This window comes from Leptidea sinapis, chromosome 24, assembly GCF_905404315.1.
Source record: "Leptidea sinapis chromosome 24, ilLepSina1.1, whole genome shotgun sequence".
In the NCBI taxonomy this organism is placed as follows: Eukaryota; Metazoa; Arthropoda; class Insecta; order Lepidoptera; family Pieridae; genus Leptidea; species Leptidea sinapis.
In genome coordinates, this window is record NC_066288.1 from 12,826,271 (window position 1) to 12,848,602 (window position 22,332).

The window sequence follows — 22,332 nt, forward strand, 5'->3', positions numbered from 1 at the left end:
TATTTAAAGCATATCTGTTAAGACAATTCATATAGCAAAATAAAACTGCAACTTGGTTTCTTAATTTCATGTAAATGAGTGCGCTGCACGAGCAATTGAGCGCGGTTATATGATGAATTTTTTAGTTGTTGTTTGTTTAAACATTGTTAGAATTTGTTTTTTTCTAAGTGAAAACTTCTTTAACACCGTTGTGATTTGAAAGTCGATGAAACGAAAAAGCGAGACAGTCAAAAGAGACAGATACATAAAATCATAAGATTTAACGTGGAAGAAAATGAGATAGGTAGCATTATACTGCGTTTTGGTACCACGCGATCATAGTTGAAGAAGAGATTGTCTTATATGACGCGAGTATACCTTAATATATCCTGACGTCATGCGCACGACGTATTACTACATAAACACCAGTAGCACATAAGTATTGTAGCGGTGATATTATTGTCTTTCATAGCGGTTGAAATCATATGTCATCGTAGCAACATTTACCAGGATTTCATATGCAGTTTACAGGTTTCCTTTCTGACAAGTGTCCTTTGTACGCACACAATATTTTTTCAAATGATGTTGCTTTAGTGTCTAGAATATTTAATTTTATCATATCCTTTAAGATAATTATCAAGTATGGCGCTAGCTCGAATACGCTATTAAAATAGAGTCACATTGAAAATACTATAAAATTAAAAATCCTGTTTCAGTGTTTAGTACATAGTATCTAGTTTAGACAAAAGAAGTTTTATTTTCATATTATGTGCTTCATGCAACAGTTTCCACAAAATTTTCTATCAACTTTTCAGGTTTAATGTCATGGCCACTAAACTCCAAGTAATTATTCAATTTATCTGCAGTCAATTCATTGAAGTATTTTAATGAAATCAAATTAAATCTAATCGATAAGCTGCTAAATAATTATTGTGAATGTAATCCAAGGTAGTCGTTAGTTGCATGTTTCGGTAGCCATTCAAAAGTTATTATTTTATTGGTTGTGCTTGCGAAAATTTCTGGAACACACTTTTCCTAGGCTAAATTATATTACCTGTGCTGGGTCTCAAGACTTGGGACTCTTCTGATCATTCCAGTATTTTGACCAGCAGTTGCAAATTGTTTTGGTCTAAAACGGCTTTACTTGCGGTTTGCGTTGCATTTTAGAGGGATTAAAGCCATTTTATATAAATAGAGTTTATAATGTCTCACAAAAGGTTTAATAATTTACACTACCAATCAATAGTGCCGCTCAGGATTCTTGAAAACCCCTTGTTGGACAACGACTGCGCGATTTTTTCCCTTCAGTATTTCCGACCGCAATTATTTCTTCCAAGCTTTCGTCACCTCTGCGCATTAGGTGGACAAAATATGATAGAATATGTTGTCTGCATGATTTTTTTATCCAGAGCACGTTCAAGACCGATGCATTTGTGTGTTTGGCCAAGGTATTCTTAACATTCGCCTCCAACACCACATCTCGAATGTCAATCATCTTTCTCGGCTCAAGATTGTCCTCCTTTCTATTACATTTTTTTTTTACAATAAGGGATGAGACAAGCAGGATGTTCAGCTCATGATAATTAATACGCCCTGCCTATTACAATGCAGTGCCGCTCAGGATTCTTGAAAAACCCAAATATTCTGAGTGGCACTATAATTGCGCTCGTCACCTTGAGACATAAGATGTTAAATCTCATTGGCACAGTAATTTCACTAGCTACGGCGTCCTTCATACCGAAACACAGTAAAGTTTACACATTACTGCTTCATGGCAGAAAATAGCACCGTTGAGGTACTCCCTTCCACTGGTAGGTCCATACAGGAAGGTGGTAAAATGTTTATTTATTTGGAAAAATTTTGTGATTGTACGTTTGTTGATTACAGAAGCCGAGTGTGATGGCTGCAGCAGTGAGAATGAAGATGGCCGGAACGTGGGAGAGCTCCTGCTGCCGCAGTACGTGCTGGCCACCGGAGGCCTCGCCAGGGACCACAGGCCGCTCATCAGCTTCCCCGACAACAACAACTTCCATGTCCTCACGCCTGCGGAGTACAGGCGGCTGTTACTCTACCTCACTTCCATACCTTCGTAAGTCGCCATTATTTATTTATTTTAGACAACAATAGGTTCATATAAGTGTAAATGTTAGTGAAACAGTCTTACGGCCGTTTTCAATAACCTATCTATCCTCACTTTAACTTACTAGACGTAGACAAATCTATCCCTTTACGCTTCCTTACATTTCAATAACCTATTGACAGATAGCATTGGACTATAACTATATTGGATATAACTATGGATAGATAAGATCTTGTCACTAAACGGTGACAGCAATGTATCCGTGAGTTAAACTAGATAGATTATTGAAAACGGCCATTAACTTTGTTTATGTTAGTAAATACAATAATAAATTACATTATATAGATGTTAGTAAAAAACTTATTGTATATTCGTTAATATAATTATTTCAAACTAAAGCAGACACCCAGTGCGCTTTGAATGTCATCTGTCTGTCTGTCGGCTATCATCTTCAAAATAATATATAACATGCTTATTTTTTGTAAATAAAAAAGGGTGTGTGTATCTTAGATAATTTATACGTCTAGACAGAGAGTCTCTTGCTGTTAGACAATCGATAAAAACAAGTCAGGAATATTAGTTTAGTGTGCGTGACAAGCTACGTCTTACATTCGCGATTTGTATGACACTCTGTGTTAGTGTCCGTGAATTGCTCAAAATAGAGTTTTTTTTTAATGGAATAGGAAGACAAACGAGCGTACGGGTCACCTGTTGTTAACTGATCACCGCCGCCCACAATCTCTTGCAACACCAGAGGAATCACGGGTGCGTTGCCGGCCTTTAAGGAAGGTGTACGCGCTTTTTTTGAAGGTACCCATGTCGTATCGTCTAAGGTTAGTTTTAAAGTCTATTTTGTTTTGTTTTCACAGTTGTCATAGTCTATTTAGGCGTATAAATGATCTATGGTGTGTATTATGGTTGCACGCAAGAAGTTATTTTTCATAAAAAAATCCTCGTGGTAAAAACAATATATTTGTAATAAAGAAGATATTAAATAAAACCAGTGTAAATATTATTATACCGCATAATTTAATTATATAACGTGTAATTAAATATCATTTAATTATTTTTATACAACTGGAGAGAAATTGTTTTTTTTTTTATTATTTTAAAACTTGTATATTCATTTATTCGCCTATATTATTGCATATTTATTAGGGATCCGTGTGTTTTTTAATTGTAATATAGCCTATATAATGAAGATGCAGTTTTCTAATGGTGAAAGAAGAAGACATTACAATTATACATACAAAAACACAAATGTTTCCTCTTTATACTAGTAGTTCAGACGTAATTATGACAAAAGTATTAATTTGTGTGTTTCTTTGAAGACTAATGTCTGGTGTATCAATGGGCTTTCAATATTTTATGCATATACTAGCTGACCCAGCAAACGTTGTATTGCCGATATTAAAATCGCGATACAAAAGTAACTGTTGATCGTAGATGGGTGAAAATTTTAAGTTGTATGTATTTTTAATGCTGACTCATAATCAAAATCTCATAAAAAAAAATCGTGTGTCCGATTGTGTATAGATGTTGTCCGATTCTCAGACCTACCCAATATGCACTCAAAATTTCATGAGAATCGGTCAAGCCGTTTCGGAGGAGTTCAAAGTTTAACACCATGACACGAGAATTTTATATATTAGATAATATAATAGCTACATTCATGAGCACAGTAAATGCTAATTAGCACGAGGCTAAATCTCTGTGTTTGCTCTAAATATGGATAAATTTAACCTAAGTCGGAAAAAATCGCTCCCAAAATGGTTTATCTACTCGCACTTATCCCGCTGACGTAATAGTTAATGATACGAAAATTCCGAAAGTAAAAACTAAAATCTGAAAAGTATAAAATCTTCTATCTCCTATATATATAAAAATCAATTGCTGTTCGTTAGTCTCGCTAAAACTCGAGAACGGCTGGACCGATTTGGCTAATATTGGTATTGAAGGCTTAAAAGGTGAATAAATAGGAAAATGCTGCTAAATTAAATAAAAACAACAAATTTATTTTTCCTTTGATGTGTTATCATAATTTCTATGAGAGAATTCACTGACGCACGGTTTGACAGTTCTGCTGTGAAACAATTTCATTACGACAGCAGGGTGCATATTTTACGAAGTAATTTTTGATGTTATGATATATTATTGACAAATTCATATAAAAACAGTATTTTATTTATTATATACAGAACAACGTCTGTCGGGTCAGCTAGTAACTTAATAAAGATTTTATTGAATACGCCTCTTTTGCAAACCTAATTAATACCTTGAATATTAATAGAACACAAATAATATTGTATGTGCTCCTTATTGATAGGTTATAAGTCGATGCCTATAAAGACCTACTTATCGAGACACGGATTAATCTTAATATATATAAATCTCGTGTCACAATGTTTGTCCTCAATGGACTCCTAAACTAATGAACGGATTTTAATGGGGATTACTTCATGGAGTGCAGTTTGGTCCAACTTGAGAGATAGAATAGTTTTTATTTCGATTTGGGACCCATAATTATTTTTATTTTCAATAGTTGTTTTGTAAGCACATATTTTCTATGAGAGAATTGAGTGACGCACGGTTTGACAGTTCCGCTGTAAAACAATTTCATTATAACAGCAGGGAGCGTTTTTTACGAAATAGTTCTTGATGTTTTGAAATATTATTTGCAAATTCCTATAAAACAGTATTTTTTTTATTATCTACAGAACAACGTCTGTCGGGTCAGCTAGTCTTATATATAAAATTCTCGTGTCACAATGTTAGGTACCTTACTCCTCCGAAACGGCTTTACTGATTTTTACCAAATTTAAATGCATATTCAGTAGGTCTGAGAATCGGCTACTATCTATTTTTCATACCCCTAATGATAAGGGTTGTTCACCCTTAACATTTTTATTTAATTTAGGACAAAATTTTTTGATTTTACTTTTCTATAATATGGCATTAAAAATACATACAACTTTAAATTTTAGACCCGTACTACAATCAACACCTATTTTTGTATCGCATTTTTTATATTATTCTGTTCCATCCACAATCCGTAAGATGGCTATCGAATATAATTATTATTGCAGTGTGATAAATTTTATGTACGAATTAATTATTTGGTAGATCTGAGAATCGGTCGTCATCTATTTTGTATAACCTAAAAATTTTAATTTTTGATTTATTTTTATTACTTTATATGGCAATACAACGATTGCTGGGTCAGCTTGTAATAATTTATAATCAACTTAAATGAAAAGTCCTAAAAAAGTCGTACACAAATTAAAATTACATCGTCCACGTAAACAATTATTATTAATTATAATATTAGTGGTTAGCGATCCTACCTACGAAGCGAGAGGTCCCGGGTTCGAATCCAAGTATTTATATGATGAATATGGATGTTTGTTTCCGAGTCATGGATGTTTAAATGTATTTATGTATGATTATATGTATGTTTATATAAATTTATGTATGTTTAAGTAAGTATATTGTATTAAATATATCGTTGTCTTGTAACCCATAACACAGGCTATATATTATGCTTAACTTGGGGCAAGATAATTTGTGTAAAAAGTGTGTCAATATTATTATAAAAAAAAAATAATGTTCATAAAATCAAAACTAATAGGCCGAACTATGTTAAATTTACCAAATGGCAATTATTCCGCATCAAACTAAAGAAGAATCACGTAAATCGTATCGTAAATCTCAGCGTAATTGGTGTACATACATATCAAATTGAGAACCTCTTTTTTGATGTCTCTTTTTGATTGATCATTAGTTCATGAAACTAAGCCAATATTATGACTATTAATTTAACCAAGCTGCTATTGGTATTTTATGACAAAAAACAGTACAACTGCGAGGGTTCCTTACCTTTTTTCATTACAAAAGAACAGTGACAGATTTTGCCCTATACTTGTAGTATAAGACTTATTACTTGCCTAATTGCATAGTTCTAAATCAAACAAAAATACCCTCTAAATTTGGATTCCATAGAGAGTGTCGGGATATACGCGATTTATGATCAACGGCCGTATTTTTTTTTATGATAATAACGGACGAGACGAGCAAGACGTTCAGCTGATGGTAATTGATACGCCATGCCCATTACAATGCCGTGCCGCTCAGGATTCTCAAAAAACCCAAAAATTCTGAGCGGCACTACAATTGCGCTCGTCACCTTGAGACATAAGATGTTAAGCCTCATTTGCCCAGTAATTTCACTAGCTGCTGTGCCCTTCAGACCGAAACACAGTAATGCTTACACATTACTGCTTCACGGCAGAAATAGGCGCCGTTGTGGTACCCATAATCTAGCCGGCTTCCTGTGCAAAGGAGCCTCCCACTGGTAAACGTTACTGGTACGTTAACTTCCTAGTTTGAATTAATATATAATTTTCAGCTTCAAGAGACTGTAGACCTGAGTATATTGTTTTAATTTTAACTCGATATCTCCACGCGAGAAACAGGGTCTTGACAGACAGTCATAGACGGACAACAAAGCCACGGACACCGTCAAAAACCCTAAAAATTATAATTCGCGGGTGAAACCGCCAATCAAAGTAACTATTATATTTGTAAGCAGTATATAAATATAATAATGCGATAATAATCTGACTCATATCAATTGACTTCAAGATAGTTCAGTTAATGTTTAGTTTATTGATGATAACAGTCGCGTTTAAATGAGATCGTACTTGTACATTGCCGCCACAGGCCATTTTTTAATAAAAAAAGTACGGGTTGCACTCCGGCAGTGCCGGCAGAATTGAAACCTTGCACATTAATGTTGTGCATCTTTGAATATTTAGGAATGGTTAAGGTCGGAAGCATTGATATACAAAAAACTGGGTTTTTTTTTGGTCGGAACGCATTAGAGCGGCGCGTGTGCTGCGCGTCGCTTCACGGTACCTATCGCACTACAATTGCAGTAAGCGGCAGCTCGCGTCATTTCTATAGCAGTTTGCATGCCAGCAACATTACAAGATGAGCGATAGTTACGAGGATTAAGTCATTATTTATTTATTGTATGCAGAAAAAGAACCTATTAATGGGTGAAAGAAAAAAAATAAGATTTCAAAGTCAAATAAGTCAACTATGCCGCGACGCGCAGCGACGCTCAGTGCAGCGCCGCTCTGGTGCGACATGTTCCATACAAAATGGTTGAAATAATATTTTGACGCTTAGTTCCGCGCAGTGCAGCGCTGCGCAGCGCCGCGCTAATGCGTTCCGGCCTTAGGGTATAATTTCGCACGAAGTGCTCTATTTCAGTATAAAAGTACTAGCAATTATGGGGTTACATACAATATTCATTTATTGCGCTATCCTACACAAAAATGATTAATGTAACATAAAATATTTAATACTTCAGAACTATTACAATTATTTTACAAAAAAAAGTTTATCTCTCAGATAAATCAACTTTTATCCATAATTTCGAATTTACGAATTTTCGATCAGGTCACGTGTCCTGACGCGAGTTTAACATTTTATACCCATCCCAAGAAAAGTGCTCAACGCCGCTAAAGAATATACCACTGACTGACGGCTGTCAAAGTGCTTTTGTGCCTGTTTGATAATCGCTGTTGGCCATGTAGCGAGAGTCTGCGGAGCTAAAACTAGTGATGACAACCTCAGCAAACATCGAGAGATGGTGGGAAACTATTTACAAAAACTATTTATAAAATTTATAACGTTGGTTCTGAAAGTATAAATAACACGGAAAACGAATGAAATTAATTCAATATGCAAAAATACTTCAGAGTATTGTACGTTCCTTCGCAGCCATTTGTATTATACGTCAAAATTTGTTCTCTGGACGCTCGCGAGTGGCGCTTCAAATGGGCACAAAAAAATTGCTGTCAAACACATGGAACAGCCTGTCCAGTGGTATTTATACAGGTCAATGATATCGTGTAACGCTAAAATGTGACGCTTAGGACGGATAGATAGCCGCGCGGCCAGCGGCTCGAACGTCCATATAAAATTCGCTACAAAATAAAAGCAATTTACGATAATACCATATTTTTCGTGCCAAAATGGTTGTTTAATACATTTCACTAATAAGGAACGTATTTAAGGAATCGTAATATAATCTCTACCGAAAGTTGAAGTAGAATAGGTGCTGGAAAAGAAAAAATGTAGATTCCGGGGTACTTTGTGCGATCGGAGTGATACAAGGGCCTCCCATATGCTCAAGGTAGCCTAAACACATGCTCGAATTTGGTACGGCCGAACCATCGGACTCGATCTGGACCATATACGATGGTATTCCGCTTTGTTTATCGCACAAAATTATTATTATTACCGTCGTCCGGACCGTGCTGAGTGGATATTCCGATGGTCCGGCCATACCAAATCCGAAATGAAATAAAATAAAAACATTTCATTTCATTTGACTGATAAATTCTGTATAAAAAGCCTTTTTTGTTGTTAAAAATACTAAAAACCTCTAAGTTTGGAGGAGATTTGACAATCGCTCATACAATCAATCATCAGTTTTTTTTACAAAGAAACCAATGTTCAGACGAAAAATTTTTTTGCATAAATGGCGGAAATATAAGGTAACAAACATTAAAAAAAACAGTCGAACTGGGTGAACATTCTTCTTTTGTTTAAGTTGGTTGAAAATAGAACAAATTTTGCTCAATTGATCATCTCTGCGCGACCCGTTGTACCTATTATAAATATATTACAGATTCATCACGCAATGTTGCTAGTACCACCAAGTTATTACCACCACAAGGTCGTATCTTCATGATTAGAAATGTCGCAGATAAAACCAAACACATTTAATAAATCGATTTTATATTCGTAAAATTGCATAGTAATTGCGAGATCGAATCAGAAATGATGAGATCCGTAGGAGAACCAAGGTCATTAACATAGCCCAGATGGTTGCGAAATTGAAGTGGCAGTGGGCATGCCACGTAGCTCGACGGACAGATGACCGTTGGGGCAGTAAAGTCCTTGAATGGCGACCACGTACTGGAAGACGTAGTGTTGGTAGGCCCCCCACAAGATGGACCTGGTCAAGATCGTCGGAATAGGTTGGATGAGGGCAGGACGTCTTCCAATTGAATAAAAATGCGCATTTTACAAATAACGTTATATGTACTTACATAATATTATATTGAAGAAATGCATACCACTGACCATTTATGAAATAAAATTAAGAAGCCAAACCAGTTAATAATTGGAGAGATGAGAAGCGGTTTTTGAGAGTCGAGTCACATATCGAACGCTCTACAACAAAAATGAGAATATGGTCGAAAATTATATTTGTGAACGGTTACGTAATAGTTAACTAATATTTTCGCTTTTACAAAGTTATAAATTACTTAAAATGATATTATGATAAATTTATATAATTATTAATAAATTCAGTAACAACTGAATTGAGACGACTAATTTCAGTGGAGTGTAATAAGTCTATATATGTCTAAATAGATGCTGACAACCGATAAAAACAGGCCAGGATTAATACTTTGGTGTGCGTGAAAATATACGCTACCACACTCGTGACTTGTATGTCACATTGTGTTAGTGTGCGTGCATTGCTCAAAATAGAGCTTAACAGTCTATCTAGACATATAAATGATCTAAGATTACGTGTTATCACTTCTGTCATCGATTTCTGAGCCGTGAGGTAATTATGACGTCATGGTACTTCGAGCGTTTTCGCGCGTAATTTAAACTAGATTGATTAAAATATAGTAATTTGCGTTACATTTTTTTAATGTAGAAATAAAATGCCTTAAGAGAGTAATTGGAGTATAAGTAATCCAATAATCCTACAATTCTGATATAATTTATCTTCTCCCGGATCATCTACCGATCTAGTTTACGTATAACTCATTGGAGGCCCGATTTCTATAAAATAATATGTTGTTTACAAATACCGTAAGTGTATACGGTCCAAATAACTTGTATTTAACGAAGCAAATCGCAAATAACCACTTTTATTATCACTCGCTAGCCTTTGTTCCGGTGCCTTGGCTGCATCGAATACATTATAATGCTGACAAAATTAAATATGGACTACCATATTTTCAAGGTCTTGTTGATCGAATCTTTTGAGTGTATTATTTTTTTTATTTATAAGAGGGGGCAAACGGGCAAGAGGCTCACGGTATGGGGAGAGGTGAGGCGACACATGGACATCCGCAACAACAGGTGACATGAGATGCGTTGCCGGCCTTTAAGGTGGGAGTTTATATTTTCTTGAAGGTCCCTAAGTCGTATCTGTTCGTGAAAAACGCAGCCGGTAATAGATTCCTCAAAGAGGCTGTGCGAGGCGAGAAATTTCTTGCAAAACGCGCGGTTGTGGAATGCCAGACGTCAACGTGATGCGGGTGATACTTTACACGTAATGTCCGGTGGTGGAATTCGGCCGCTCGAATCGACCCGAACAGCTGAACCTCTGAACACTCCCCGTGATAAATACTAAAGTATTATGTTGGTATCGTGGTATAATATTATACTCCGCCTGGTATTCTCTTTCCGTGGCACCTGGGTCACGTGATTGGTCCAAGAATACTTCATCAGTTGCGGTGCGGTTCACAAACTATTTTCGAGTGAAACAACACTATAGATCTGACACGACAATAGCGATGAAATGGCGAGCTGTCACTTGTCAGTGTGATGTCTCGTGTGTGATTGAATAATGACCCGAGAAAAATGTGTTATTTTAACATAATATAGCAATTATGAACAAATAATTCGTTAAATATAATAATATTCAGCATTATATTAATCACATGAAATATTAATTGGTTAACCTAGTTAGTAATTTATTTTATTTTTATTAATTCAATGAGTAGGAACCTAAATTTACTGAAAATGACAATCAATGGTAACACTTAGGGACTACGCGCACTTATTCAGCTCCATTCGCGTTTCGCTGAACGATTTTGGTCACACTTATACAGCTCTGTTTCTATCAGCCGCGTACGGGCGGCGTCGTAAGAATGAGAATAATAACTTTAAATCACATCTGCACTCTTTAATCTTTGCGTGCGTAATGATTACGGCAAATCAATGCAGGAACAATACAGGTCGCAACTTGTCGACAAGGAGTCGCGAATCATCCCTGTAAAGAACATCCGAACAGCGCTGTACGCGGCGGAACAGCGCCGAACGCTCTCTATAGCATTCGCATAATAAAAACACATTTATCCTCATTTTATGCTGGTTTGCCGCGAAAGCAGAATGGACGCGGAAAGCTGAATCGAGGCGTACACGTCTCCATACAAAATTGTTGTTTTATATGGACAAAAGCTGAAAAGAGCTGAATAAGTGCGCGTAGTCCCTTATCATGACATAGTCTTAGGACATCGTGGAAAGAGAATACCAGGCGGAGTATATTATATACCATGATTGTGATACGCTTCATGTGACCGTTCCATATTCCTATCACTATGCTATACAAATCAGGAATCTATGCAAATATTTTGGAGGGCTATGTGTGTAAGCTAAGATGTAGGGCTGCCAACCGTAGTCTAAAATACATTCTACTGCTTTATAGTACGTCATGAGTACCTTCAAAAAGAGCGCGTACTTAACGTACTTGTCACTTTTCTATAAGGTTGGCAACGCTCCTGTGATCCCTCTGGTGTTGCAGGAGAATGTGGGCGGCGGTGATCACTTAAAATCAGGTGAACCGTATGCTCGTTTGACCTCCTCTTTTATAAAAATAATTTGGAAAGATGTACTTTATAAATTTAAATTATAACACTAATAAAGTCCGCTTGTATTATTTTTTTTATATAAAGCGTCTATTTTTGGCCAGCCCTGCCCCCATAAACATACTTCGTCTTTCTATTGCGGTATATGAGACCATAAGGTTACATTTGCAGTTCGGGTAACCATAAAAAGTTTTTAGTAAAAATAAATCAGTGGATTTCGTTTTGACATTTATAACGAATTTTTCAAATGTTTTTTTTTACTTTAATTTCAAGTTGTAATTAAAAGGCGTTTTCCTCAATTTATATCCACCCATGCTTTAAATCCTCTATTAAAGATTCTAAAACTTAGCTTATTGCCAACATTAAAACACCCAATGTCCTAATAGTTATTTATGCAACTGTTGTGTAATGAGGGGTTTTAAAACACGATTGTGGGTTTGTGTTGTGGGTCACACGAGGCGAAGCCGAGTGTGATAATAGTATCACATGAGTGTTTTAATACCTAATTATCAACAGTTGCATACAAGACTTTATCTACACCCAGAATATGAATCCTCAAAAAGATTCTGAAACAGCTTACTGCTAACATTAAAACTGCCAGTCCTAGTAGTAGCCTAATATCATCCATTGCTGATTATTTACAAATAAACTAAGTATAAATGAAAGAATTATTAATTTTAGTAGTAATTTACATTTTGTATAGTGCAATTATTAAAATTCACTTGAATATTATGTTCTTTTGCAGCGTTTAAAATATCCGGCGGTGTGCTGTCAAAACTTGAGTCGCTCATTTTTTCAAGAAATATGGCGGGGTTTCGAATAACCTACTTTTTTTACGGCGCGCCACGTTCTGGTAGTGTGGAACGCGCGTAAACGAAAATGTTCTTTTTTTGAAATTCATACAGATCATGCATGGAGCAATAAGAATGTGGCTGTTTTTTGAAACTCTTTGCGCATGAAGGGATCGAAAAAAAAACCAAGGAGTGTTGTTATGAAATTCAGTACAACATTACAACACTTGTTTGGATGATGTAATGGTTATTACGACATTGGGTGTTTTAATGTTGGTAATAAGCTAACTGTTTCAAAATCTTTAATGGAGGATTTAAAGCATGGGTGTAGATAAAAGCCATTACATCATCCAAAGAGTATTCTAATGAAATTCAGTACAACATTATATCATCCGTTTTCATATTTACCCTCCTTTGGATGATATTATGGCTACTAGGACTGGCTTTTTAATGTAAGCAGTAAGCTAACTGTTTCAGAATCTTTCATAGATGATTCATATTCTGGGTATAGATAAAGTATGGAACTGTTGATAATTAGGTATTAAAACACTCATGTGATACTATTATCACCCAAATATACCCGCATTTATGTTTTAATACCCTTTATTACACAACAGTTGCATAAATAACTATTATTAAACTACAATTTTGTTTATAGATTCAAAACCCTATACTTAACGTGTTATTTGTTCATCATCAAATAGAGTTATTGGTTGACAAACATACAGATACTAAAAAGAGCAAAACCAACATTAGTCATATTAAAATAATCGGCCAATATTTTTCTATATATATTTCTTTAATTTAATATGTTCAGGCTTTGCGCATTTTCACATACATATTCAATTTTATTTACAGATTACTTGAGGCAGATATGGGGTTTCACATAATAATAGATAGAAGGAAAGATCGATGGAATTCAGTCAAGGCAGTACTGCTAAGAATATCTGTAAGTATTCTGTGGTAACATTTTCATGTTACTATTAGTTTGTTTTGTCCCGAAAGTAATCAGGCGACTTTTCTAGAAAAGAGTTTTAAGTGTTTCGGTCCGTATCTACGCATGTTCTTTTCATTCCCGACTCGTGGTCACACCAGTTTGTAACACCAGAGTTTTTTTTTCTTCGTCGTCACACCACGGGTTTTACTACACCCTGTATTTAATATTAGTGATGTATCACTTTCTATTCTCAGCATCTCGACAATCTCGATAGTTTTGATAATGAATTGCTGTGGGCGGAATTATGGCTTCCTTCCTGGGGCGTAGATGAGAGGGGCCAGGAGTATGTTTGTCTTCTAACTAGTCCAACAAAGTTCTGAATTCAAACATTCCGTCCACATATTATCTCTTGTGAGGACTCACATACTAAAATAACGACACTTATAAAACCTCTCAGGTCAATTTAAATCATATTTTGTGCAAGCGCTGCATTCATTATCTAAACTATCGAGATTGCCGATATGCTGAGAATATATATTTGATACGTCACTAATATTAATTACAGACTGTATATTGTAAAACCTGTAGTGTGACGACGTTGAAAAAAAAAAATTCGTAGACACACTGGTGTTACAAACTAGTTTGACCACGAGTCAAGAATGGTATTTTTTTCTTTATTTCTGCCGGAAATCCTATTGAGGTATCCATAAATTAGAACATTTTTTCACCTGATATTGAGTGACTGACCACCAAATTCTCCTGCGACACCAGAAGAATTACAAGAGCGTTGCCACATTTTCAGGAAGGTGTACTGGCTTTATCAGAAGGTACCCATCTCGTATCGTCCCGGAAAAAGCGTGTAAGGGAAGTATTGCTAATTGCACTTTATACAAAATGTATTGAAAATGTTAATGAATTCAGCGTATTAAAATTCTCAAAGTGCCAACCCTTGGTCCCTGGCCATAAAAAAAAATCCGCAAATCGTACTCAGCAATTATCGGCGCTTCTTTGCAAATTACCGACACACATAGTTGAAGAGACCAAAGATCGCGGAGTTAATTTGGGCCTTGAATTACTGAATATGACATTTATAATCTCGCATCTCACTCACCTCTGCGTAGTGTGAGACTGGGAGAGTTATTATGACGTTACTTGTCTCGCGTGCCATTTTGTTTCGAAGCTCGGTGGTCGGATATATTTGGTATCAAAAGAATGAGTCCCACTGAAAACGTGATTCTGCAGATGTCAGGTTAAATAAATATAAATTTAAAGTAAAACTTAATTTGAAAATTCGGTAACAATTACAAGTGGTATAATCCTTAAATAAGTACTTTACCTAGACAAATAATATGTAGTATGTATTTGCGGTAATAAAAGAAAACAAAATTCAAAAAGAGTTCCTCAATTATCAGTTTTTAGACAATAAATGCCTTTTACTTATACGAAAAGTACAGAGTAGGGGGGAAACTAAAAAGTGTAAACTGGGTGTTGATCTTAAAGATTTTTTTAGGTTACATTTTAATACGTACTACAAAACGCACATATACTTTTTCTCTTCATTGATGCGTTATGATTGTATCAGCTTGTTTTATGCTTAGATAATTAATTATACGTTTAGATAAGGTCTGTTGCTGTTAGGGAAACGATGAAAACAGACACGGTTTATTACTTTAGTGTGTGTGATAAACTACGTCTTACGCTCGCAATTTGCTCAAAATAGAGGTTAATTGTCAACCTTAGTTTTTTTTTCGACGTTTTTATAGCTGTCACATTCTATCTAGCCGTATACATTTTCTAAGGTTTCATGATAAGAAGTCACGAGGGGAGCGAGGCCTCTCACCTCATTGAAAGTGATAACTTAACCAATATAATGCAGGGCTACTTAGATTTCTTGAAAATCATTTCCTGCAGTCAATCATTCACTGCGGCATGACGGGCTACGTTTAGTTTTAAAATTTTATTAATAAAAAAAATTACGTTGTTATTTGATATTATGAGGTTATTTAAGTATTATGTACGTTAATCAACTTAAATGGACCAATTATTAATTTATATTACTAAATACAGAATTTTTAATGCTATATACTTTTTCTGTAACAGCTGGGCCCAAAAATGGTCAGTGCCCTTTGTAAGTCCAACTTTGTAAAGGAAAAACCAACACACAATTGTAATGAAAAGATTTTTTTATGTTAAATAGGGAACGAGACGAGCAGGACGTTTAACTGATGATAATTGATACGCCCTGTCCATTACAATGCAGTGCCGCTCAGGATTCTTGAAAAACCCAAAACTTCTGAACGGCACTACAATAGCGATCGTCACCTTTGCCCTGTAATTTCACTAGCCCTTCAGACCGAAACACAGTAATGCTTACACATTAATGCTTCACGGTAGAAATAGGCGCCGTCGTTGTACCCATCCATAATCTTGTCGACACCCTCTGCAAAATAGCTTCCCACCTTAAAATCTTATAATAATGATCAGTTTTCATTAATTTCAGGAATTTTTCCCCGGTATAATCCACACGGTGTATGTTCTTAGACCGGCTAGCTTTCTACAGAAGGCTCTATCAGAAGTGAGCAGCAAGCTCTTCAAGGAGGAGTTCAGGTTTAGAGTGCTGGTGTGCTCAAGTGTGGATGAGTTGTATGAGCATTTTGACCGCTCCCAGCTCACGCCAGACCTGGGAGGAGAGCTGCAGTACTCGCATTCTGAGTGGATTCAGCAGAGGATAGTAAGTATTTGTAGTGGAACAGAACGCTCTTAAATACACATTTTTTTATGAAAATAAGGGACGAGACGAGCGGTACGTTCAGCTGATGGTAATTGATACGCCCGGCCCTTTCAATGCAGTGCCGCTCAGGATTCTAGAGAAACCCCAATAATTCTGAGCGGCACTACACCTGCGCTCATCACCTTGAGACCAGACCCAGTAATTGATGATAGAATATTGATGTTTCATTTCAAGACGTCCGGACTTTATCGAAATTTTAACCCTCGATAGTAATAATAATAATAATAATAGTATAGCTTTATTATTATATTATTATTTGAAGAGGGTGGCTATTTCCTGGTCCTAAAAGGTTCCTAGTAACACCGCGTCCAGAATTGGACTATTGTGTTCGCCACTCATACTAAAGCTCATCGTCAAGCCCTACCGCCTTTACGAACCGCAGTAGTTCCTTGACGCGAGTGTTGCAAACACTATCTGGTGGTACGAAGTAGTTGCCAAAGATTGTGTTACGCTTATGCATTAGTGGGCCGCAGTCGCAGAGTAGATGAATAGGTGTTTCATCATCCTCAAGGCAGAACCTGCAAGCCTTGTCGCTTCTGATGCCGACCACACTGAGGTGCTTGTTTAGGCGACAGTGCCCGGTTAGCATCCTAGTGAGTATGCATAGATTTTTCCTGTTCAATGATAGGGCTTCATTCGCATAGCTACTGTTGAATGCCCTTATCAGTGCTTTAGAGTGGTTTAAACCTGAAGAGTTGTTCCAGCGTTTAAGTGCTTCTTGTTTACATTGGTTACTCAGGGTGTGTCGGATGGCGCTCTTTGGCAGTCCACAAATGGGTTCCGGACCATATCGGACTGCTTTAGCCCCAGCTCTTGCGAGCTCATCGGCCATTTCATTGCCTATGATTCCGGCGTGCCCTAGGACCCATCTGAGAATCACTCTGTTTTTCATGCCTAATGAATTCAGGCATTCGACGCAATTATTGACTAACTTAGACGACGTCAAGTCAGCGTCTAAAGCCAACAATGCTGCCTGACTATCAGAGTGAATGTATATGTTATGATTGAAGTAGCCTTTTTGGATATTGGTTTCCGCGCATTCCAGGATGGCGTACACCTCTGCTTGAAATATGGAGGTAAAGCTTCCCAGGTTTGTGCTGGATTTAAACCTGGGGCGTTCTCCATAGACCCCACAGCCGACTTCATTTTCCATTTTGGCCCCATCGGTGAACCACATGAGGCTCCCGTCCTTCCACGTGACTTTGTTGTTCATCCAGTCGTCCCTGGAAGGTAGTTCCACGATATAGTGTTTAACAGAGATTAATTGTGGAATCATCTGATCAGGTAACATGCCTAATATGTGGTCTCGCAGAACTAAGTCCTCTAAGGTCCTAAGCGTTTGCGACATCCAGTTACATGAACCCTCTTGGGCGATTGCCCTCAGCATGCTTGCCTTCGCCTCTTGCTGTATGAACAGTGGAAGAGGCGGTAGGTTTAGCATTGCTTCAATGGCCGCACCAGGAGAAGACGTCATGGCTCCGGTTACCAACATACAGGCAAGTCTCTGCAGGCTATTTAGTCTGTCTGCAGTTGTTTTCTGGTTGGCTTTGTTCCACCACACAATGGAGGCGTATGTGATTGTTGGTCTCACAATTGCATTGAATAGCCATAGGAGGATCTTGGGGCGCATTCCCCAATGTCTCCCTACCAGACGTCGACATACACCCAAGGTTGTTTTAGCCTTTTTCACGGCTTTGTCGATGTGAGAATTCCATGTGAGTTTCTGGTCGAATGTGACTCCCAGATACTTAACCTCAGCTGAGAATTCCAAAGTAGAGCCGTTCAAGGTGGGAGACTTCAGTTTGTTAAGTGTCCGTTTCCTCGTGAATGGCACAATAACAGTCTTTCCTGCGTTGACTGTCAGTTTGTTGGCTGTACACCACTGTGAGATGGTGTTTAGCGCCTTTTGCAGTACAGAGCTTAGTAAGCTTTGGCAGAAACCTCTGACGATAATAACTAGGTCGTCTGCGTACCCTAGTGCATCAATTCTGAGTTCTGCCAGCTTACTAAGTAGTTCGTCTACTGCTAGTGTCCATAGAAGTGGCGAAAGAACGCCACCTTGTGGGCAACCTCGCGTAGTGTATAGCTCCAGTGATGTCCCATGGAGGGAGATTAGAGCTTTGCGATTTGAGAGCATTGACCTTACCCATTTGACAGTGGTGGAGTATAGCTTTTCTATTGTTTTCTAATGATGATACCCTTGCGCTCTGAATCCCAGATGCTAACCGGGAATTTTCACATTAAGCTGATCGCCGTGTGGAAAACTGAAGTTATTTGAAACATCGTTAGATCTCGTTAATTGATTGACTTTGAGTTAATAACGAATACTTCTGATTGCAGGCTTTAGAGAAATTTTCGACATTAATGAGAGATATTTCAACAAAACTGGACGAGTTTATGCATGAAATAGTCGACTGCGATATGGGCAACGATCCAACACAAACCAAAGAATTGTTAGACTGTCAAGAATCTAGGTGAGTTTGAATTTAATTAACATTTTTATAGAGTGATAAAAACATATCATATTGCAACAATAACACTTGGTAAACGTCAAGAAGCTATATCAGTCCGTAAACGGGCTTTGGCATGAGGAGAAGAACGGATAAGAAACTCCAAGCCCATCTTTTAAATCATATAATAACAAAATTGCTGAGCCTACATAATATAATTTTATCACGCATGCGCAGAACCAAATAAGGAACAACTGTCTGGTATTTTACTGTAAAATTGAATACCAAGACCTATTAATGAGCTCTTAACCTTAGCTAATTTATTACACGGTGTAATAAGTACTTTCAAACAGTATTTTAGAACTTATTATTTATGTATTTATATTTAAAAAAAATTAGGGTTATCACTAAATCTCTACATTGATCTCGTACATTGAACGGTGTCAGTGAATGAGCAGAAGTCAACGATAGGGTGGCATTTTCGGTGGGCGGGCGTCAAGCGCAGATCGCACTCCATGCAGTTCATACACATAATAATAGCGTTTGTGGCGCAATGTAATTATCAAATAAGTAACTTAAACCAACTTGGAAGGTTGGTGAAGCTCCTGTGATTCCTATGATGCTGCAAGAGATGACATAGCATCCGGTGACCCGTACGCTCGTTTGTCCTTATTCGCGATTAAAAATATGAATGGGCACATGGGAACCTTTACATTCAATTCATTATGACAGGACACCAAACTTTAGAAGTGGGAGAGTCACGCAGCCGTCTTTTGACGTCAGCACAATCGGGCCAGACTCGTCCGGGTTAAGTACCACACTCGCACAGAATACCGGCGTGAAGTAGCGGCCTAGTGCCGCTATGTTTCGTATAGGTTAGTGTCGAGGACCGGAGGCCATGACACAAGGCGCTCCTCTCTAAACTTCCATCATTTGGGCTTCCCGAGAGCTTGTGCAAGTGGACCTCCAGCTTCCTCACTGGGCGCAGCATACAGGTCGTTGTCGACGGACATTGCTCGAACCCGAAGCCCGTGAATGCTGGAGTGCCCCAAGGCTGTGTGCTATCTCCTACGCTGTTTCTTCTGCATATCAATGATATGTTGGACACATCCAACATTCATTGCTATGCAGATGACAGCACTGGTGATGCCGTATACACGGGCCATGCACGTCTCTCTCGGGAAATCGTCGACCAGTGCCGGGAGAAACTTGTGTTTTCTATCGAGTCCTCTCTTGAGAAGGTCGCGGAATGGGGTAAATTGAACCATGTCCAATTTAACCCCCAGAAGACTCAAGTTTGCGCGTTTACCACTAAAAAAACCCCATTTGTCGCATCACCGCTCTTCGACAACACTTCCCTAAAAGCCTCGCCTAGTATCGGAATACTGGGTCTTGAAATCTCGAGCGATTGCCAATTCCGTGGCCATCTGGAGGGCAAAGCCAAATTGGCTTCAAAGAAACTGGGCGTCATTAATAGAGCACGGCAATACTTCAAGCCGGCCCACATTCTAGCGCTGTACAAAGCGCAGGTCCGGCCACACATGGAGTGTTGCTGTCATCTCTGGTCTGGCGCACCCCAGTATCAGCTCGATCCATTTGACCGCGTGCAACGCAGAGCAGCTCGAATTGTCGGGGACCCAGTACTCTGTGAACGGCTGGATCACTTGGCGTTGCGTAGAGACGTCGCTTCATTGTGTGTCTTCTACCGCATTTATCACGGGGAGTGTTCCGAAGAGCTGTTTTACCTAATTCCTGCCGCCGAATTCTACCTTCGCACGACACGCCACAAGTTAGGATATCATCCTCAACATCTGGATGTGTGGCGGTCCGCCACAGTGCGGTTTACAAGGAGCTTTCTGCCACGTACTACAAAGCTGTGGAATGAACTTCGTTGTGTGGTGTAATGAACTTCCGGGACGATACGACATGGGTACCTTCAAAAAAAGCGCGTACATCTTCCTTAAAGGCCGGCAACGCTCCTGTGATTCCTCTGGTGTTGCAAGAGAGTGTCGGCGGCGGTGATCACTTAACAACAGGTGACCCGTACGCTCGTTTGTCCTCCTATTCCATAAAAAAAAACTGCTGTTAGCAGATCACATCCGTATTTTTCGGCTTTTCAATGCCCCGTAGTTATGGAAGTAAAAAAACTATATTAATTAATTGAATTGGCTGCGAACAACTGAAGCCATAGAGCATTGCGCAGTTGACTCACATCTATTTATATTTTCATCAATGTAATTCAAAATTCAAATTAAAATAGGATTCAAAATCACTTATTGAACGTCAAAAACTATCACCTATTCAAAAGAGACTGCCTCAGACCTGAGAAGAATGGGCGCAAGAAACTCAGCGGGCTTTTTTTTAATAGTCAGAATTCATAGTCATCGAATAAAACCATCCTTCGTCATGATGGCTGAATAATTGTTGAATTATGGTCGTGAATATTTATTAATTATAATTTACTTTATTTGCAGGTATAATGCTTTAAAAGGTGAATTATTATTAGCAACATCGCAAGGTGAAGAGCTGCTAACCCAAGTTCGGAAACCAAACCTTACATACAATATTATTAGTCACGTGGCAGCTGTAGAAAGGTACAAGTTACGCTCACTTAAGCAAAGCCTATTAATAATTAATTATTTTTTAAAGTGATAACCCTCACTTCTGGGAATAATTACACAAATTAATTTATAAACAAAATTTATGAACGATGCGGGACTCAAACCCGCGACCTATCGCGTTCCGTACGAGCGCTCTTCCACTGAGCCAACCGTTCGAGTGACGTATTACATGACGTTTATCTATAACAATTCCTAGTTTTAGTTTACGTTACTATTTTTAATATAACCATCTCAGATAATTTATACGTCTAGATTGATTCAAGAGCTGTGAAGGTGTCGAATTAAATTGCGGCGAACTGTTAATCTCTATTTTCAGCAACATATGCACACTAAAACAAAAAACGACTAAGACTAAGCGACATCAAGTGCATAAAAAACTGACACTACAATCTTAGTAGTAAACGCATCACAAAATGACGAAGGCAAGTCCGGATTGCACTACCTTTAAAACGTCTCGTCTACCTGGTACTACACTGGAACTCATAACCCTTGTCGAGTCGAGGAAGCTGGATGTCATAAATAGAGCACGGCAATACTTGAAGCCGGCCCACTTTCTAGCGCTCTACAAAGCGCAGGTCCGGCTCATATGGAGTATTGCTGTCATCTCTGGTCTGGCGCACCCCAGTATCAGCTCCATCCATTTGACCGCTTGCAACGCAAAGCAGCTCGAATTGCCCAGTGCTCCGTGAACGGCTGGATCACTTGGCGTTGCGTAGAGACGTCGCTTCATTGTGTGTCTTTTACCGCATTTATCAAGGGGAATGTTCCGTAGAGCTGTTTTACCTGATTTCTGCCACCGAATTCCACCTTCGCACGACACGCAACAAATTAGGATATCATCCCCAACATTTGGATGTGTGGCGTTCCTCCACAACGCATTTCGTGCGGTTTCCAAGAAACTTTCTTTAACGTACTACATATCTGTGGAATGAGCTTTCTTGTGCGGTGTTTCCGGGACGATATGACATGGGTACCTTCAAATAAGCGCGTGCAC

The 22,332-nt window shown here is 38.1% G+C and overlaps 1 protein-coding gene across 5 annotated transcripts in view; it reads left to right on the forward strand.

The window, feature by feature from the left end:
* Positions 1-22,332, forward strand: part of LOC126971831 (guanine nucleotide exchange factor DBS-like) — a 186,873-nt gene that overhangs the window by 53,058 nt on the left and 111,483 nt on the right. For all 5 annotated transcript variants that reach the window (XR_007730999.1, XM_050818265.1, XM_050818268.1 and 2 more), the window contains exons 2-6: positions 1,867-2,068; positions 13,398-13,488; positions 15,977-16,207; positions 18,608-18,741; positions 21,192-21,311. Coding sequence is in view for 4 of the 5 variants with exons in the window: in XM_050818265.1 (XP_050674222.1) it covers positions 1,867-2,068; positions 13,398-13,488; positions 15,977-16,207; positions 18,608-18,741; positions 21,192-21,311 (778 nt within the window). In the remaining variant the exon portion in view is untranslated. The remainder of the gene's footprint in view (positions 1-1,866; positions 2,069-13,397; positions 13,489-15,976; positions 16,208-18,607; positions 18,742-21,191; positions 21,312-22,332) is intronic.